This window comes from Vipera ursinii (genome assembly GCF_947247035.1).
Source record: "Vipera ursinii genome assembly, chromosome: 7".
Classification (NCBI taxonomy): domain Eukaryota; kingdom Metazoa; phylum Chordata; class Lepidosauria; order Squamata; family Viperidae; genus Vipera; species Vipera ursinii.
In genome coordinates, this window is record NC_139521.1 from 55355252 (window position 1) to 55375197 (window position 19946).

Below are 19946 nucleotides of genomic sequence, written 5' to 3' on the forward strand. Positions count from 1 at the left end.
GACATCGTGCCTCCCCCCCCGGGGTCCATAGACAACAGGTTGCAAACCACTGGCCTAGAGCAATCATCTGGAGCTTCTTACCATCAACTACAGGATAATTTCCAACAACTCTCTACATGGGGCTGCCCTTGAGCACCACTCGGAGGCTTCAACTGGTGCAGAATGTGGCCGCGCGAGTTGTGATGGGGGTTTCCCGATACTCCCATGTAACACCTCTCCTCCGCGAGCTGCATTGGCTTCCAGTTGCCCTCCGGGTGAGATTTAAGGTGCTGGTAATGACCTATAAAGCCCTAAATGGCATGGGTCCGGATTACCTATGGGAGCACCTGCTGCCGGCATCAACTTCCCTTCGTCCTGTGCGCTCCCAGAGAAGGCCTCCTCAGGGTGCTGTCGGTCAGGGATTGCCGGCTGGCGGCCCCCAGGGGGAGAGCATTCTCTGTGGGCGCGCCAGCCCTTTGCAATCAACTGCCTGTTGAGCTCCGGATGGCTCCCGACCTTCACTCTTTCCGCCGTGACCTGAAGACTTGGTTGTTTGAACAGGCCGGCCTGGACTAAGGGTTTGGGTTTTTTAATTATTTATTGTTAGGGCTAAAATTAATTTAATTTTACTTTTAACTTTTGTATGTAGTATTTTATTGCCCTGTACACCGCCCTGAGTCCTTTGGGAGAAGGGCGGTATAGAAATTTAATAAATAAATAAATAAATAAACTCAGCTGGCAAATTGCTGAACAGCTGGAGGGGTACTATATAAACAAAAAAAATCTTAACTAATTAAAACACATTCAACATGTTGTTGTCTTCTTTTTCCTTCATTCCTGCTTTCTGCTACAGCAGGAATTGGAAGTTCTGAAAGTGATGGTGCAGAAGAATCTTTGCTCCTCTTTGCTGACTGCCACCTGATTCGCCATCAATAGACATTCTTCTCTCAGAAGATCTCAAAATCACACAAAGATGATCCCACAAATAACCTTGGAAACTCTGGAGGCATTGGATATATTGGAGGATTAATACTTACCATCATTAACTCTGTAGCACAGATTACATTTCCATCTCCTTTGGTCAATAAAAGACACGAAAGGATTGATGTAGGTTCTGCATGATCTACACCTCACAATGGTGTTTGATGTTATCACAGGTAATTGCTAAAAAAGCAACAAAATTCTAGAATTAATTTGAGAGAAACTGTTTTTGTAAGTTTTTTATCCTACAGCAATTTAAACTGCCAGCAACAAATGTAAGTTTGCTCAGAGATTAAGTATTAGAAACAAGTATTCTTATATAGTAAGGTAACAAGTAGTAAGCTGAGAGCCCAGCCATACAAAGTAATACTATACAAACTAACACTGTAAATTAATTTTTCAAGCTTTACTGAAAATCATTGAATTCAAGTAAATATATTTAAATCGGTAAATGTCAATATTATCTTGAAAATACTTTCCCAATATTTTGAGTGCTATATTTTTGTTTAGATATCTGACCCATTAACAGCCAACACAATTTACAGCTTCCATCACTTAAAAACTATTACTGTACTAACATAAAATTTATGTACTTCTGTAATATATAAACCAAAAACGTGATAACCTTATTCAAGTTTAGATAAATAAAATCTTGTGGCAATAAAATGTTTTTTTACCGTTAGATCTCTGAAAGGATGTAGAAGCAACCCCAAGGGAAGTTTTGCTTTGTTTAACAGTGCCTGAGTCTGAGGAATATTTGTCAAAGTGCATCGAAATGAGCTACAGAAAAATCACAAACACACATTTCAATTATTTTGAACAATAGTACTGATTGTTCTATAGAGAAAAATCCTAAATGTTCAAGAGACACATTAGAGTTTGCCAAAGATCCTAAACAATCCAAAATTGTGTATTGTTTATTCACTGCTCTTGTGGCCTGAAAACTCATTGAATGTATAGGAGAAGGCCTACTGCGACTAAACAGACAATTTATTACTAGAACAAATGTTTTAAAACACAAAAATAAATTACAACATATACAAGAAATGTGGAATAGAGAAATATATGTCTTCTCTTGCCAAATCAATAAATTTAGGCTTTAAGGAAGTCAGATATGTCTATTCAAAGCTGGGAGAGGGTCCACAGGCCATAGTATCCAATGCTGCTTGAGCAGGGGCTGAATGTCCAGAACACTCAAATTAGAATTACTGCCTTCGACATGGGAGGACGACTGTAAAGGAATGTGGGAATGACACTAGGGAAAGGGCAATCAGACAAGAAAGGAAGGAGCCCCCAGCAGCTTAATGGTAGAGAAAAAAACTTAGAAAGGACCCCCCCCCCCAATGGATCAAGCAATTACAAGTGGCACTGGGCAGCTTTGTACTTTCATCCAACCAAAATGTGTACTAAATTCTTCTTTGCTTAGATGAAGTCCTACATTTTGAAATCAAAATGGCGGCCACCAATAACACGACCTCCTGCTCTGACACTAGAAACAATTAGCTGACTGCAACAGTTTAATCAACGGCTGGGGCAAGCAGGCTGCTAGCTGTACGTGCCTAATTAAGATTATTTGCTGCTAAGTTGACTTCGCTGAAAGGGAGGATTCCCCCCCCCCCGGGAGCAACTAAAGCAGCATCCAAAATGGTGACCGCTACACTCGTGGCTTGCTAGAAGCTAAAAAACAAATACCTTAAGGCTTCAGCCAAAGCCTGTAACTCACAGCATTTTAAAAATCAGCGCTGAAATCAGTGCAGAAAACAATAAGAGAAGGAAGGATACAACCTGGGAAGAATCCAAGATGGTATTGCCTTCTGCTAGAGCCAACCTTAACCATGTCTCTCTCGGGCTAAGACTAAGTCATCACTGGAGATTCCTAGCAGGAAGGAGAGAGGCGTGGCAAAGGTTGATTGACTTAGTCTCTAGGGCAGAAAGGCAAGATCTGTGGATTCTGTGGATTCTCCACTCATGCTGGAGAAAGAAGTGTTCTTAATTCCCTTTAATCATACGTTTTCAGAATAGTTTTCAAAGTGACTTGGTATATATCAGTGGCAACCACAGAAAACCATGACAACGTGAAAATGACACCATGTGTGCAGTGATGTCATTATGCAAATACTACCCTTCTGGAGTTGTGTCTTAACACGTGATGCAACTTGTGGTATTTGATTATGTAGTCAAACAAATCTCATCATTTGCCTCCCTGCAAATATCCCAGATATCCATACAATGACTGAATTTCTCTCATTGAAAAATGGAACCAGACACATTCTAAGGCCAGTTTTTCAGAGAAATTAAACTGCAGACACGCAATATATATATATATATATATATATATATATATATATATATATATATATATATATATATATATATATATATATATATATATATATATATATATATATATATATATATATATATATATATATGTCATATTATACCTACTCTGGGCTGCAGTTCAATTTTTTCAGATCAGCGTTCAGATTAGGCAAAGGAGGTGAAACTGGAGCAATAGGTAGAATATTTCTTTCCTGCATAAGATTCACTGGTCTCAGACTCTCTGGCTGCTGTATACCAAGTCCTCCCAAACTAGCTGATAGTTGATTCATGGTAGGATACACCTGTAAAAAAGACATTTTTAAAAAGTATTAAAAATTACCCATTCAACAGGGCTAAAAATTAATGTCTTGATCAGAATTTCTTTAATCTATCCCCAGTAATATTTCCAGGAACTTCAACTCCTATTCCCTATGCCACAGCACTTAATTTTCCATCCCAATTTGGTTGGATTCAGAAGACCACTTTAAAATAGAACCGAGCGGAAGCTCATTTCCACCGTCCCTGTCTCTTTTAAAGCGAAATGTCCTCTTCATAACAGCTGTTCACCAGCTGCTGAGTAAAATAAAAACTGAGAGGGAGCAAAAACAATCCTGTATCAAAAGTCAGATGGATGAACATTCTGTCCCAACCGTGCCCAATTTTCAAATAGAAATGAAAACCTGGTGGTAACAGTGGTGGCGGCGGTGGGATTATGGAAGCCTGCCAGAGAAGGTCAGCTAAAGGTAAAGGTAAAGGTTCACCCGCACATGCATGCTAGTCGTTTCCAACTCTAGGGGCCGGTGCTCATCTCGGTTTCAAAGCCGAAGAGCCAGCGCTTGTCCAAGGACGTCTCCGTGGTCATGTGGCCGGCATGACTAGACACCAAAGGCGCACGGAACGCTGTTACCTTCCCACCGTAGTGGTCCCTATTTTTCTACTTACATTTTTACGTGCTTTCAAACTGCTAGGTTGGCAGAAGCTGGGACGAGTAACAGGCGCTCACTCTGTTACGCGGCACTCGGGATTCGACCTGCCAAACTGCCGACCTTCTGATCGACAAGCTCAGCGTCCTAACCCACTGAGCCTCCGCGTCCCCGAAGGTCAGCTACCTTTTATCAACTTCTACGAATATATCTCTGTCAGCCTATAAGCCATTTTTCCCTGTCTCCTTTCAAATTCGTACACATGTAAGTTAGACGTGCACAGATCTACTGACAAACATTTTCACCTTCACAATTTGTTTAATTTTCTGTTTTTGAATATTTAGAGGTGATTGGCACCCCCTACTCTTTCTTAGATCATCTAAAACACAACCTGAACAAATGCTTTATATTAACAAATTACAAACTTGCCTATCTTGTGGGTAATTAAATACTACTGAACATAACAAAACATGCATGCAGTGCAATATGAATTTCAGGTTGCTGCAGATTGAATTGTGCATTATGATTCTTTCTTATTCAATTTATTTGTCACAAGCTTCATCAGGGATATAAAGTTTTGGAGAATATTCTGATTTCTAACCTGTGGATACTGCGAAAATCCAGAATTATATCCAGAGTTACTTGGCTGCATGGCAGGAGATGGCAAAGGTGGTGTCACATTCTGGTATCCTGGCTGAAGAGGAGGATACCCACAACCAAATGACTTGGAAACTTTAGACATCTGAGGAACAGAGGAAATAGGAGGTGGGCTGCTTGCTGCAGAACATGTTTCTAAACAGGAAAAAAAGGTTAAAATTTCTTTCTTATAAAATGCAAGCATCAAACTACATGGAGCCGAATATTAAAGCAAAATATGTTTATTATTAGCAAAGCTTTACACTTACACAGGCTACATCCTTTAATGAATAAAAAAATGAATTTGTCTCCAAATCAATGAAACAAATTATGTATATCTTTTTCCAATTGAACACATTTCAAATTATTCAAACAATAATGTTAGCACATTTTAAAAATATTTCAAACCAAACAGCCAAAGAATTGAACAATTTCTTTTCCATAGTTAACTGATGTTGACTTTACATGACTGCCTATTTATTTTCACTCTTCACTGGATTGTAGTGTCAAGGTTCCGGCTAAGGATTCTTAAAGCAAGGTTATTTTAAACTACATGGGATAAAAGAAAGGGTATAAATGGAACATAGCATTTGACTTGAGGTTCTATTTTGACAACATAATAAATGAACATCTTTGATTTCAACCATTTAAGAGATACAACTCGATCTGAAAGGAAAAAGCTAGATTTCTTGCTCATAGTGATGAACTTGAGGAGCTCCATCTTTGCTGATTTTAAAGAATGGAATTAAATTTGCCACCACACAGATCACTTTGACAAAATAAAATGCTGGCAAACTTCATAAAGAAAGGTGGATCTAAATGCTTTTTATTTACTTTTCTCCCCACAAACAGAAATCTGCCTCGTCTCTCCCTCTCTGGTAGGCACAGCTGATAAGCAGAGGACGAGAAAACTAAGAAGTATGACTATTTCTGATGCCTGTTCATCCGCTATGACAAAGTTACATAAATATTCTATGTCTAGAGCTAGCATCATTATAGTTATGTGACAAAATCTTTATGACATACTTAGTTCCTTCAAGAATTTCCTCCTTCATGGAGATTTTCATTTATATAATTTGGCAGTAATACAAAGCCTTTTTGACACACTCTTCTTCTGGGAGGTTTTTAACTTCCTAGTTTAGCTTACAGTCCTGGAATTTCCCAATGATCTTCCAACCAAATTTTAACAAACTTTATTCATAACTGATTGTTTTTTAATTCAGTAAAGGCTGGCCAGATGCAGCTATGTGGATGGCCTTATTACTGTAAGTTGATTTTTAAAAAGCAGTACTGATAATATTAATTATTAAACAGAACACAATTCACCTGGATAGCCATCACCTTCAAGAGCGTCGTAATTGTTGAGAACAGGAGATGCGCTGCTAGTTGTGGAAGAGCTGTCAATAGCTAGAGAAAATACAGAAAACATTCAACTGATAACACCTGCATGCCGATAGATGAGTAACACTATCTGCTATGAAACTGTAAATATCTTAGAGGAAATTGCAATCTATTGGTAATTTTATAAGTTACTAGAAAGCCTCCTTTTAAAGAACATCTGAGATCAACTGAACAAATATATTGGCACCTATTTAAGTACACCAAAACGTTAACATGGTAAGAACCAATTAAGAAAGCATTAATCTGAAAAGTTAGCAATGTTTATTTTCTTGATTTGTAAGTTTTAAGAAAGAATCTATATAGTATGTCTCCCTATTCAGAAACTTCTGAGTTACAGAATTACTTTTAAAGATGAATAAGGGCAATATATGTTTTGGACGCATTTGCAGATGCGTAGCTATGAGAGAAACAATAATCAAGGACTTTTTGCAAAGGATTCCCTTAGTGCAGATTTTCTTACGTTCATATACATATTCAAATAAACTCCTTTAGAAATAGACATTTAATGGGGATATCATTAAATGCAAATACAAACATTCTTTGATATTTAGTAACTATAAACCAAAGACACAATGGTGTTAATCCATGCAGGAGTTCTGTTGCAATAAATGTGCAGCAAACAATGCATACACAGAGGGGCTCCAAAATTTTCTTTCATCCAATGAAAGATTTTTCTGTTGAAGGAAAAATTTGGGCAGAGGATGGGGCTTTATGACTATTACAAACCTTAGTGTGCTCTTTGTTGAGTGCTGTTAAAAGTGCAAAAGATAGTATCATGGCTGATTATGTTCGAAACATTAATCTGAACTTTTCATATTCTTCCAACCATTAGGTCCACAAAACAAAGTATAAACATGCAGAGAAAATTTGACACAAACACATGCCTGAAGAGGTGGTGGGCTGTATATCTCAAAAGATTATGCTAAAATCACCATTTACATGTATTACTTGACTAATTATGACAGAAGCATTCAACTCAAAAGTTGCTTTCTTATAAAGACTTACCAGGAAGTAAGTCCTATTGAACTCAAGTGACTTTTACTACTTCCTAGAAATTTAGAAAATGCCAGTGTCAATGTCCAATGTATAACAATTGTTTATTATATGGGTTATTACACATCTGCTGTGTAGAAGGTGAGTAAATACTACCTGTCATTTGCCAGATGGGTTTCAGCAAAAAGATAAAACTGAAAACCAAATTAAAAATTATGTTTCAGTATCAGCATTCCAGTATTTATATAGTTCTGTATTTCAGCAGACTCCCAAAGTTAAAAAATCTCCGATACATTTTGTAGTACTCTAGAAAAATTCTCACACTGCATTGAATTCTCCAACTTTGCAAGCAAATGGATAAAATATTTGAGGTGGAACAACCTTACAGCTATCCCACCTCAATTATGAATACATTTTCTAATTCATTTGTGCTTTTATTCAGTCTTTCAATAATCAGAATAATAGAAGATGGAATACTATCCTATTAATATACCAGTCCTAAGAAATATGGTGACCAAAGCAGCTGGAACAGAAATTTCAAAGTAAACTTTTTGATTTGTAAATAGCTTGACTCTCTTAGTATCTACTATGTACACAAGATTGAATATATTCAACAAGCCGTTCAATAATTAATATCAATTTTAATTCTTTTAAATGAGCTGTGGAGATTAATTGTACTATATAACTTTGTAAAAGTGTCCCTACATATTAACATATGGCATTGGTCGTTCACAGGATTTTATATTACATAAAACAAGGAAAATGACAGTGCAGAAACTTTTATACTCTATTATGAAAAAGAATAAACCTATGTAAATAAAAGCAAAACAACTTTAGCTTAAGAACTGCACTGAAATTTCCAAATCTCTAGGATATTCTTAAAAGCACATTTTTACATGCTGAGTTGGAAAAATTGCCGTACATATTGGGGCATTCTATACAAAACATTTACGTTTAGGTGTATATGGTTTAACAACAGTTATATACATATATATATATTTAAAAAATGCTTGTTTTTAAAAAAATTATTTTTTTTAAAAAAGTTGTTTTTATATTTTAAATTATGTTGTAGATATGCTTTTTAAAGATAAAGTTTAGTCAATCATCTTTTGATTTCAAGCATCTTCAAGTTCATTTTTCTCAGATGCTTGCCTAAATTTATTAAAACTGAAATAATCTACACACGATAGGCACTGTCTCTCTTTCAGGAAGAGCAGAATGGAACGTATTGGCAATGGTTAACAATTTATGATATTGCAAAATTTGCCTTGCAGTAAGATGGAAAGGCTGTTTCCATAATGGGAAAGCAATGTGTATTTAGTATTTACAGTGAGGCTGAAGGAAGAAAGGACATTTAGAAAACACCTTGAAACTACACATATTATATCAAATACTGTATATCTATTTGTACTTAAGGAGATGCTCATTTTTATAGCCACTTATACTGGAGTAAACTCTGTTCAATTACATGTGACTAACCTCTCTGTCTAAACATGTAAAATAATTTAATAATGAAGCCCTTGCATCTTTTGTACAAATAGTTCCCTAAATCTTTTCAACTATTAAATACATCTTATTTAGGCTCCAAAATGATAGTTTGTTTGAATTACTTGCACTGAAGAAATGGAATAATGCCATCAAAAGTGAAAAGTTAGAAATACTGGTGCAAAGCTAAAGCAGACCTGCTTCCTCATCCTCATCCTCCTCTTCCTCATCATCTGAACTTGATGACAAGGGAGTTGCTGAAGAGCTAGCTTGATTATTAACATATCCACCATACTGCATGCCTGTAAAAGTGGAAAGCACAAATACCAGAGTCAAACACACAGGAAAAGCAAGAAATTGAAAGCACGAATAAAAGCATTAAAGTAACACCAATCCAAGAACAACAAAGGACAATAACGTGAAGAGCAAAACAACCTAGTTAACACCCGAAAAGTTCTCTTTACAGAAGTTAACCACCAGTTCCGGAATGCTGTGGTATTAGTAACAGGCAGAGAAACTTAGTAGACCAGAACACAATTTATCCATCGTTAGAGATTTTAAGAAGTCAAAGTTGTTTCTGAATTATCGAGTTACACCGAGAAATCGCTGCTCTTGATATAGTAGTATAAAATAGTGTTTCTCAACCTTGACAACTTTTAAGATATGTAGACTTCAACTCCCAGCACTGAATACTGGCTGGGGAATTCTGGGAGTTGAAGTCCACACAACTTAAAAGTTGCCAAGGCTGAGAAACACTGATGTAACCTCCCACCAATGCTACCATTTTTATTATTGTTTCTGGTTTATGTTGAATAGTACGGTGACTTTTAAACTTTATTGTGCTTTGTTTTATGACTAAAAGCCACTGGGAGGTGATAGTCTGTCAGTGAAATGAATAACAAATAATAAAGCAATGTCAATCCATCAGTCTTGGCATAGAGACAAACAGAATTTGTCTTGGAACTCATTATTAAAGCCCATTTAGTTTCAAAACCCTACAGTCAAGGACTTTTTGCAAAACATCCTGGGTAATCCTTAGCATCAAAGTCTATTCCACAACTTCTGAAGACTGAAGATTCTTCTGACCTTCCTTTGTTTGCCCCCCAAATGATACTTTAAATGGTGGTTTTATTTTACATTTATATTTATTTACAAAGAAAAGAGGTGATTTCATTTGAGGTGATTTCTTGACTGAGATAACTAAGGTCTTTTTAAAAAAAAACCCTCTTACAATGTAGATGGATAGCCATGGATCATTGAACAGACCTGAATAAACCTTAAAGTTACATCAACACAATGAATTCCAATTAAGATTCTAAAAGAAACTGTATTAGGCTAATAACAAAAGCTTGGTGTACAATATGAGCTGATATGGAAAAACCTGTATATATCTGGCCTTACAGATGACCCTGGGCTTTTATTTGCAAGCAACACCTTATAGCAATTGAGAGATTGGGAATATAGTTTCTACAGAATGCTTCTGGCAATATCCATAAAGAAAACTATTAAACAAACAATAATATTAATTCATGCACATATGTATATGAAACTGGAAGTTAGCAAGGAGGAGCCTGAAGAGTAGGGGGGGGGGGAAACAAACAACTGCACAAGAATGTACCGAAATCTCCTTCAGAAAGTTTTTTAAATTTTTTTTTCTGATTGTAAATAAGCAGTAATCAGCTATAATTTCCCTAGATAGAACATTTTGCTATAATTAAAAAGCAATTTTCAATGTGATTATTTTTAAATCATTATGTTTTTCTTAATCTCCAAGTGTCTTAATTTTGACATAATATTACATCAGAAATTTGCAATTTTCATTATATAGAAAAAGTTATTTACTGTATATTCTGATTACTACGTAGGGAAGGAAAAGAAATGGGCTTGTCAGCAATGGAAATGAAAATTATTTTGATAAATCCTTCTAATTAGAGCAACTAGAATGTATAAAGTGTATCTGACTTTTTATGTGACTCCACTTATACATTTAAAACAGATATATGTTTTGAAATATGTTTCAAGATGTGACCAATATTCAAATTATTTTTTTTCAAATACCCGTGCCTATGTGTTGATTACGGTACCAGCCATTTGTAGTGAAAAATTTAGACAAAATGTAGCTACTGAGACATTGCACTGATAGCAAAAGTAAATACTGTCAATTTCATGGTTCTCCCAGTTGTAACATGTGGCAGTGACATGTAGGCCATAAAAAAGCTAAACAAAACTGTTGAGAATAACTTGGACCAGAAGAACAAATCATTCAATACTCCATGATGCAAACCCAGATTGCTCAATGGAAATAAGATTTAAACATTTTAGATAAGTAAAGAAATGGCAGATATAAATAAAAAAACCTGATGTACAGAAATTATTTGAAAACAATAATAAAAGAGATCATCAGAAAACAACTTGAGAAGATGCTACCATGGATGACACGTCAGAGTTTACAAGACTTTTAAAAATAGGTCATCAAAAGACAATCCTGGCAAAAAGAAGTTCTGCTAGTCTCAAAAGTCAGAAGTGACTGAATAACAGAACAACTGAGAGTTTTAACTAACTTACAATAGCTATTACTAAAATTATTTACTAGGCCAGACATGTCAAACACAAGGCCCAGGGGCCAGATCCGGCCCACGAAGTGGTTTCACGTGGCCCGCGAAGCCATCCTGGAAACATTGAGGGAATGGCCCCCACTGCCTTGGCCCTGGCCCAGAGACTCTCCTTCTGCCAGAGACCCTCAGATCTGTCCCACTCCTGCCCAGGCCCCCATAGGCACCCTTGATGTGAACGATGTAGAGCTGGCCACGCCCACCCAATAGGCCATACACACTCTAGCCACTCCCACCCAGTAGGCCACGCCTACCCTGGCCATACCCACCCGGCCCCTTGAGGGCAACCGCAATGCTGATGTGGCCCTCAATGAAATTGCGTTTGACACCCCTGTACTAGGCCATCTAGCCACTAAAGTGCAGAATCATTTATATGAAAAAAATTCAGATACTGGACTGATATATATGCCCTCACAGCCAGTCACAATGTGATTTATAGTTTGATATGAGACCCCATAATCACACTGTGGGGAGGATACAGTGCCCCATTTATATGGACAGTCCTGGCAGATGCCATGTGAGGTGCAAAACCTATTCAGGATTGTCCATTGCTGAGGTGGTAGTTCAAAGCCTGGCACCTATTTTGTGGGGTCATGTATAGGTCTACCTACGTCTGGGTGTTCAGTGATCCATTTGGATTTCCATTGGCAATTGTTAAAGTCTATTAGGCATATTACTAAATATATTACTAAAGTATAAACATGAGATAACAATCGGAATGACTCATGACAGCTCTCACCATACAACTTCCTTGTATACCTTCTATTCAATATATACCTTAAACCCAAAACAAAACACTGAGATTTGGAAGTTCTGCCCATCTGTGGGGCTAGCTGCACTTTAGCAAAAACAGAAGCTAAAATGATTTCCCTGCTATATTTCAAAAGAATATAATCTCAGAATAGCTTCATATGTTTTACCCATGAAAAACAATGGCATTCAGAATAAACCATTTGGGTTGCAAAAATCTGGACAACCACAAGAAAGCAGCAAGAGAGGAAGGAAACTAATCTTCCACTTGCTGGCTGTAAGTCACTGCAGTCCTGATGTAGTAGCTTTAACCCAACCACCTTTTCCTGGCAGTTGTCTCTGAAGACTTCTCAAACAAATGCACAGACCACAGTAATGAATAACAACAAAGTCAAAAATTCTAAATCAACCAACCAAACCAAAGTAAGTTATTAGCATAGAACCTTGGAATGAAAAAGATACGACAAGTTTATTGAGGTTAAGTGTACGTGTGAACTCAGGACATGCTCTTTTTCCCTACCAATTGAGGAACTTACGTTTCTTTGGAGATGATAATACATATATAAAAGCTTCCTGATTCTCAAGAGCAAGAGGAACCAAGAGTACTCACAAAGTTTAAAGACAACCCAAACCAACAGACCAGCTAAAGTGACATTTATGTACTTACCCAATTCAGTGTGTGCACACAATTATTGCAATGCATACCTATGCATAAACACAGGCTTTTTATGCTACCTCCAACATTCCACTTCCTTTTGTTTTGTAGGCTATGCATATTAACCTATCCGCATGAAATCCAACTTCTCATACAAATCTTTAAAAAAAACCAATAGCTTTTCTACCCTGCTAGGCAATAGCATAAATGAGTAGTTTTTTTCTTCTTCTGTGATATACTACTAGACAATGGCCTACGTGCAGCATGTATGTATGCATACACTAAATCTATTTCACCTCTAAATCAATAAAATGACTGACCTAACTAAATCAGAGATTGCAGCCCAGCATGTGATCACTGACCACAAGGACAAGTCCTTGGGCCACAGAACTGTATTCAAGGAAGGGTGGAAAACTACAGAAAGTATCATGGTTAACTACTATTGCAGCTCAAATGGTGCAGAGATTCGACCATAGGACACAAAGTTTGTTCTAGTCTGTGCCTTGTTCAGTGGTGTTGCTCAGATACTGAAAAAGACAGCAAGCTAAACTATGTGGACATCATCTAGTGCACATCTTTCAGGTTATATGAAAGAGAATATGTGCTTCATTCAACAAATGACTGTGTGTGTGTGTGAAACAACAGACAATACCTATCTTCTCCTAACCAATATACCAATCATACTATTGCAAACTGAGAAGAATCCTCCACCAGAACTGGGGCAATAGCTGCCGAGGTTTAGACTTGTGTTCTCCATCTGGGACATCCCCACAACCAGGAGCTGTCTCAAGACAGGAGAGAGATCAGTGCAGGATCATCTCCTTCAACACAACTTGGCAAGCAAAAATCTTGTTCAGAATCTAAGGTTTCAACCAATGCATGATTCAGTATCAAACTGGACTGTCAAATTCTTTGAGCCCAGAATTTGTGGAGTTCAGCAAAGAGTTTTTCAAACAGAAAATTCTGCCCTCAGTATGGCTATTAGCTGAAGTTCAGAAACTGCCTCAGCCACAAATCTTCACACTTAGGGATTAAACAGATTTACAGCCAGGTGTCTCTTTATGTTTGGTATGGTCACTTACTTGAAGGGAGGTGGAGTTTCCTGGGTGGGGATGTTCTGAGGGATCAGATGTTGAGACATGTAAGCCTGAATTAGTCAGCAATCTCTTCACCTCTTCACATTTCAACAGAAATCTTGCAGCACTGGTTCATAAGAGTTCCGGTTGTAAACTGGATGTAAGCACCAGTCCAGCACTGAATCTAATGGCCCTCACAGCAATTTCTTTCTCTCTAGTAAGATTTTGTCCAATGACATATTCGTTCTCTCTGTGCTATGTGCTCCTTGAAATCTTATTGTTTTACTTCCAAATTCAAACATTATATATCACATCTGACCAAAGCTAAAGAGCAATAAGGACATAACTGATTTCATCTGTTACTGTGGCCCAAACAGGAGAATTTAAAAAAAACATTAATAGCAACAAGAACAAAAGACATTTTCCAACCATAGCAATTAAAGGAAAGTAAAATATTCAGAACACTCAACAAACACCTTTTGGCTTCAATTTGAAATAAAACAAACCCAAAAACAGACATATTGGGTTTGAGCATGGGCCATCTGAAAACGTCTGTACTGTTTTGCCCAGAACATTTTGTACTTAAATGAAAATAAGTTAGTTTTAATTTTTTGTAGTTACTTTTTATACTTATAATTGTCAAATGTTTGTATGTAGCTATAAGCTGCTCAAAGTCACTTTGAATTGTGAAATGGGCAGCAAATAATTTGATAAATTAATTTGTACACATCATGAGTTATGACAATATTTAAACAAAAGATCACCATTGGGACAACTTGATTCTGACTCTATAATTTCAATTCTAAGAAGACAAAAGCTGTCCTGCATTAATTGCAGGCTCTTTTAATTAAATATGTAATATTTATTAATTTATTAAATTTGTATGGAGCCCATCTCGCTGTCCCAAGTGACTCTGGACAGCTTACAGTAGTATAAATCACATAATTTCAGCATTATAAAAATATGGAAGATAGTTAAATTAGAACTAAATCTTATAAATATTAAAATTACAGGCCTAGACACTGTTTTCAGATTACCCATACCAACCAATAGCTATTTTATTAAAATATAATGCATAGAAAAGTCCTATAAATTCCTAACTTACAATTCTGCACAATTTGGAGAACATAAAATGTTTTTCTTTTAAGCCAATTTCTATACCTTCATGAAGAAAGGAATCTGATGACTGTGTAAGACAAGATGAAGTGATGAGCTTTCCTGTCTTCTCTACAATAGATGTTTTAACTGAAGAAGTTGTAGCTGAAGCCACTCCTTGGATAGGTTTTACCGACTGGATATTCTGATTTACAGAATGTGGTGACCCTGAAAAATCAAACATGGGGAGCATACATTATAAGGGATTATTTACACTGATTAGCAAATCATTTTCAAAGTGACAGCAGTTGTACATTTAAAAACAGATATAGCATGAAATTTCTGAAAATGGCATGCAGATAATGGATTCAAAGGTTTTCAATAAAAGTATGGTCATTTACAATATGTCTATTAATATTGTTTACAATAATTTTGTCTGTCTTAAATACAAGAAAAGCAAGCAAATATGACAATGTAACTTTATTCTCATGAGATTGCTGTACCTTGGTCTTAATGACTGAACTCACTCTGATTATACTAATTCTTGATGCCTGTTACATCACAATAGATGAGTACAATGAAGAAATGTAGAATTTTTCAAAAGAGTTGAAACATTTGTATAGGACTTCTATGAATCTTTGTATTACTAATTTGCTTCATTACACATGTTTACTTTCTATTCATAGTCCTTGACTTATAACAATTTGTTTAGTGATTGTTCAAAGTTACAACGGAAGTGAAAAAGTGACTTATGATCATTTTTCACACTTACAACCATAGCAGCATCTTCATGAACAAATTTGAGTCACATGGCAACTGACTAATATTTATGATGGATGCAGTGTCCCAGGGTCATGTGATCACCTTCTGCGACCTTCTGACAAGCAAAGTCAGTGGGGAAGCAAGATACACTTAACTGTGTCACTAACTTAACTGCAATGATTCACCTAACAACTTTGGCAAACAAGGTCATAAAATGAGGCAAAACTCAATTGTTGAGGATTACCTGTACATGTATTTGCTTAAGGTAAAGGTAAAGGTTCCCCCGCACATGCGTGCTAGTCGTTTCCAACTCTAGGGGTTCATCTCCATTTCAAAGCCAAAGAGCCAGCGCTCGTCCAAGGACGTCTCCGTGGTCATGTGGCCGGCATGACTAGACGCCAAAGGTGCACGGAACGCTGTTACCTTCCCACCGTAGTGGTCCCTATTTTTCTACTTGCATTTTTACGTGCTTTCGAACTGCTAGGTTGGGAGAAGCTGAGACGAGTAATAGGCGCTCACTCTGTTATGCAGCACTTGGGATTCGACCCACCAAACTGCCGACCTTCTGATTGACAAGCTCAGCGTCCTTACAGACACCCAAACAATGAATGGATGTTTGGAATCAAACTTGAAAAACAAATTAGCCTATTGAGGAACATTAATATCAGCAAGAAAATGAAGATCAGCTTCCAGTTTTTAAAAAAGACGCATTATAGTGAAAGCAGTCTGAGAATAATGCACAAATCAGCTTTGCCTATTATAGGCAACATATTGCTTATTAAAATCCTGTAATCATTTTTATTATTTTAAAGATATGGGTAATTTAAATAGAGCAAACTATCTTGCACACAAGACAGAACTTATTTTAACAGCACCAAGCAAAGTATTTGATTTATATTATAGCTCAAAAATAAAAAGCAAGCTGGAGAGAAAAAATGAAAATATGAAGGATAGTAAAACAATTAGCTTCCTTAGCTTACACACTTTATGTACGTCAATTCATTTTAAGCATATTTGCATTCTCTGTCACATATAATTTCTTTGTGCAATACCTGTACTCATTGTGTTGTTTGCTTCAGGAAGAGATCCTGTAAAGCTGCCATGATTCCCCTGAGCCAAATGGAGCTCTGGAGCACTCCATGATGCAGAAGTGTAGCCTAAAGGAACTCTGGGTTGTCCTATAGGTGGGGCTCTAGTTTGATTAGAATAAGCACCTGCTGCATTCAAATGGCCATGTGCCATCACAGGCTGGGAACTAGGCATCTGCCCATATGGATTGTCAGTAGACATGGGAGGATATCCAATATTAGGGTATGCAAAACTAGACACAGGAGGCATGGGATAATGACTAGAGGAAGCAACAAATCCCTGAGATGGAACAGAAGAGCTGGCAGAATGCAAGACGGAATTGTTGTAGGGACTAGTAAATGAAGAATATGACTGTGAAATGCTGGTATGCATCTGGGATGCAGGAGGTACTGTTCCTTGGATAGGTCCTGGTGGTTCTGCATTATAAGGTGCTCTATTGTACAAATGTTGTGATCCCTGTGAGTTTAACATCTTCGTTGTCACAGAAAAGACATTAGCATTTTGTGCTGGAACAGAGCATTGGGCAGAATAATAATCTGCACCATAATAGTTTCCTGGCTGTGAAGGAATTGCTTTACTGGGCACTTGTGAGAAGTTTCCTGAGGGAGCTTTGTAGTTTTGAGGATGTGATCCATATCCAGGGGAGAACTGCATCAGATTATGTAATAGTCCTGAAAGAGAGATTACAGTAATTAAAGGTGCATACTCCTTAAGGGAAATGTATGAATTCAAATATCAGTAGGACATATCAAATGCAAAAAATAATAATAATAGGAAGACACAAATTAGTTTCAGGATGTTTGTTTTTTCTGGAAAAAGTCTATCAATGTAACCACTAAGAACTAATGCTAATTTGGTGGCATATAATCACTCAATTAGTACAAAGAATGGATAATTTTGAAGCATTCTGCATAATTACAAATTGCAGCCACTGAAACAGTTCATATAGTTTTTTTTATATCAGAAATGGGTGTTAAACCACCTCATCTACATTTTATAATTACAGACTTCTTCTGATACAGAAGACAGAACATGCTCATTTAACATATTTTGCTCCTTTTCAGTGGGAAGTATATATTTACAGTGATATATACACAAAAATCAAAATTTAAAGATGCTAACAAGCCAGCTCTTCAGTGGGAAGTATATATTTACACAGTGATATATAAACAAAAATCAAAATTTAAAGATGCTAACAAGCCAGCTCTTCAGTGGGAAGTATATATTTACACAGTGATATATAAACAAAAATCAAAATTTAAAGATGCTAACAAGCCAGCTCCTTTTCAGTGGGAAGTATATATTTACACAGTGATATATATACAAAAATCAAAATTTAAAAGATGCTAACAAGCCAGAAATATTTAAATTATAACAATTAGAGGCAACTAATGTTTTAGCATAAGATTGAATCTTATCTGAAATATTGTACCTACCCGAAACAAGTCAGTCGGCCACGAGCAAAATTTTTGTTGCGCAGCCTATTCGTTTGTCCTAATGATGTCTCTGACCCGTCTTGTCCCGCTTAGCCGCCCTCTCTCGCCGGACCACAGTGTTTACAGCTCTTCCTTCCAGCACCGCTTCCTGAAGTCGGCGACGATAACGGTTGAGGACCGGACGGGACTTCCTTATATGCCCTTTTGGCCGACCAGAAGGAAACCCCTACCTCTTAATCGTGACCCCGGAAGCTCCTCCTCAGAAAGCCAATGGGCAGCGCCTATTGGTCTAAAATGTCTCCCAGTTTGCGCTGCGAATATGTGGTTTTGCTGGGACTTCCTTTCGACCAAAAGATAAATAGCCCCCTGGCAAGTAGAAAAAAAAATATTCGTAATGGTAAGCGGGGAATTAGAGTAATGTTAGTATTTTTATAATGGTTAGTTTAATATTAGTTTATTGACTAAGTTATGGATGGCTTGACTCAATGACAGATAAAAACCACGGTTTATAAACAGGAATGACTGGGTTAATACAATGTTGCTAAGCTGTAGTTTAACTACGCTATAATGTGAACGTATTGGTTTCTTTGTGTTGTGCTTAGCTCCTAGTGGTGATTAAACGGGCATATAGTTTTCTTGGCAACATTATAGAAGCCTTCACCACTGTTACCTTCTAAGATTTTGTGTGTGTGTGTCCGTTTACATGTCCGACTTACGGCGAGGATATTCGCTAATGATCTTCTATACTACCTAAGTTAATCAGGTCTGATTTTGATCCAAGATTGCTAGATGCTGATACCTAAGTGGTCCTGGTATTTTAGATAAACAATTGGTTGAGTTCACACAGCATGCTAAGTCATAATGTACTTTGTTTGCTTATGAACACTGTTTTTGGTTACCTACCTGCACTCATAAATCTTCGAAATTAGTGTTGAATTCCCTCTATTTGTAAATACTAAAAATAAGGAAAAGATAAGGAAACAATAAGTAAATTCCAATCCTTTATTTTTATTTCAATCCATTTACAGCATTTATTAACATAAGCTCTAGAAACTATAATATAAAATATAAACATTTAGCTTGCCTTGCTGTGCTACATAGTATATAGTATATATGGGGGCCATTCTTGCTTAGATTTAGAGAAGCTTCTGTATATACTCTGTTAGTTTTAATTTAATTTAATTTTAATTTTAATTCCATTTATATCCCGCCCTTCTCCAAAGACTCAGGGCGGCTTACAAGCTTAGCAGTTTCATCATTGCTGCATATTTTTCATGTTCCGAATCAACTATTGTCAGTATATCTTTTTTTACAATGTTGTGCAGTACAATTTGGTTTTCTGTGAAATCAAGTATTAGATGTTAAGTTTTTGTTAAACTATTCTGGCTTAGATATACTATTATAGCATTAAAAATTTATAGCAGGCAAAATAGAATTCAGCAATTTGAATAAAAATAGAATACTCTTTAAAAGAGTATTAAAGTATTATTTTAAAATCCCTTTAAAGAGAACTTTAGACCTTTAATAAAACATTTCATTTGAAATATTTTAAGCTCTGATTTTATAATGCAGTGTAAGACCCTCAGTGCATGAAAAGACAATCAGAGCAGCTGCTTTCTTTGTTAATGAGGTCTATGGATTTGAGTGGCTTGGCATGGCTGTTGCTGCTGATGAAGTAAAAGGAGAGAAAAAACCAACAACCCTCAATTCTGGCTTTGAAGGGCAGCTGCTCTATCAAGAGACTGATGAGC

General features: G+C 36.6%; 1 protein-coding gene across 2 annotated transcripts in view; it reads right to left on the bottom strand.

Moving 5' to 3' along the window:
* The window catches only part of SEC24B (SEC24 homolog B, COPII coat complex component), a 33050-nt gene extending 14619 nt beyond the window's left edge, over positions 1-18431 (bottom strand). Inside the window, exons 1-9 of one of the 2 annotated variants that reach the window (XM_083367385.1) lie at positions 18196-18431; positions 16723-17430; positions 14975-15136; positions 8918-9022; positions 6168-6248; positions 4807-4997; positions 3409-3584; positions 1638-1740; positions 1017-1143 (exon numbers count right to left, since the gene is read on the bottom strand). In XM_083367385.1, the coding sequence (XP_083223511.1) occupies positions 1017-1143; positions 1638-1740; positions 3409-3584; positions 4807-4997; positions 6168-6248; positions 8918-9022; positions 14975-15136; positions 16723-17413 (1636 nt within the window). In that variant the 5' untranslated portion in view covers positions 17414-17430; positions 18196-18431. The remainder of the gene's footprint in view (positions 1-1016; positions 1144-1637; positions 1741-3408; positions 3585-4806; positions 4998-6167; positions 6249-8917; positions 9023-14974; positions 15137-16722; positions 17431-18195) is intronic. The other variant, XM_083367386.1, reaches the window with a different exon arrangement.
* Between the last annotated feature and the right edge of the window lie 1515 nt (positions 18432-19946).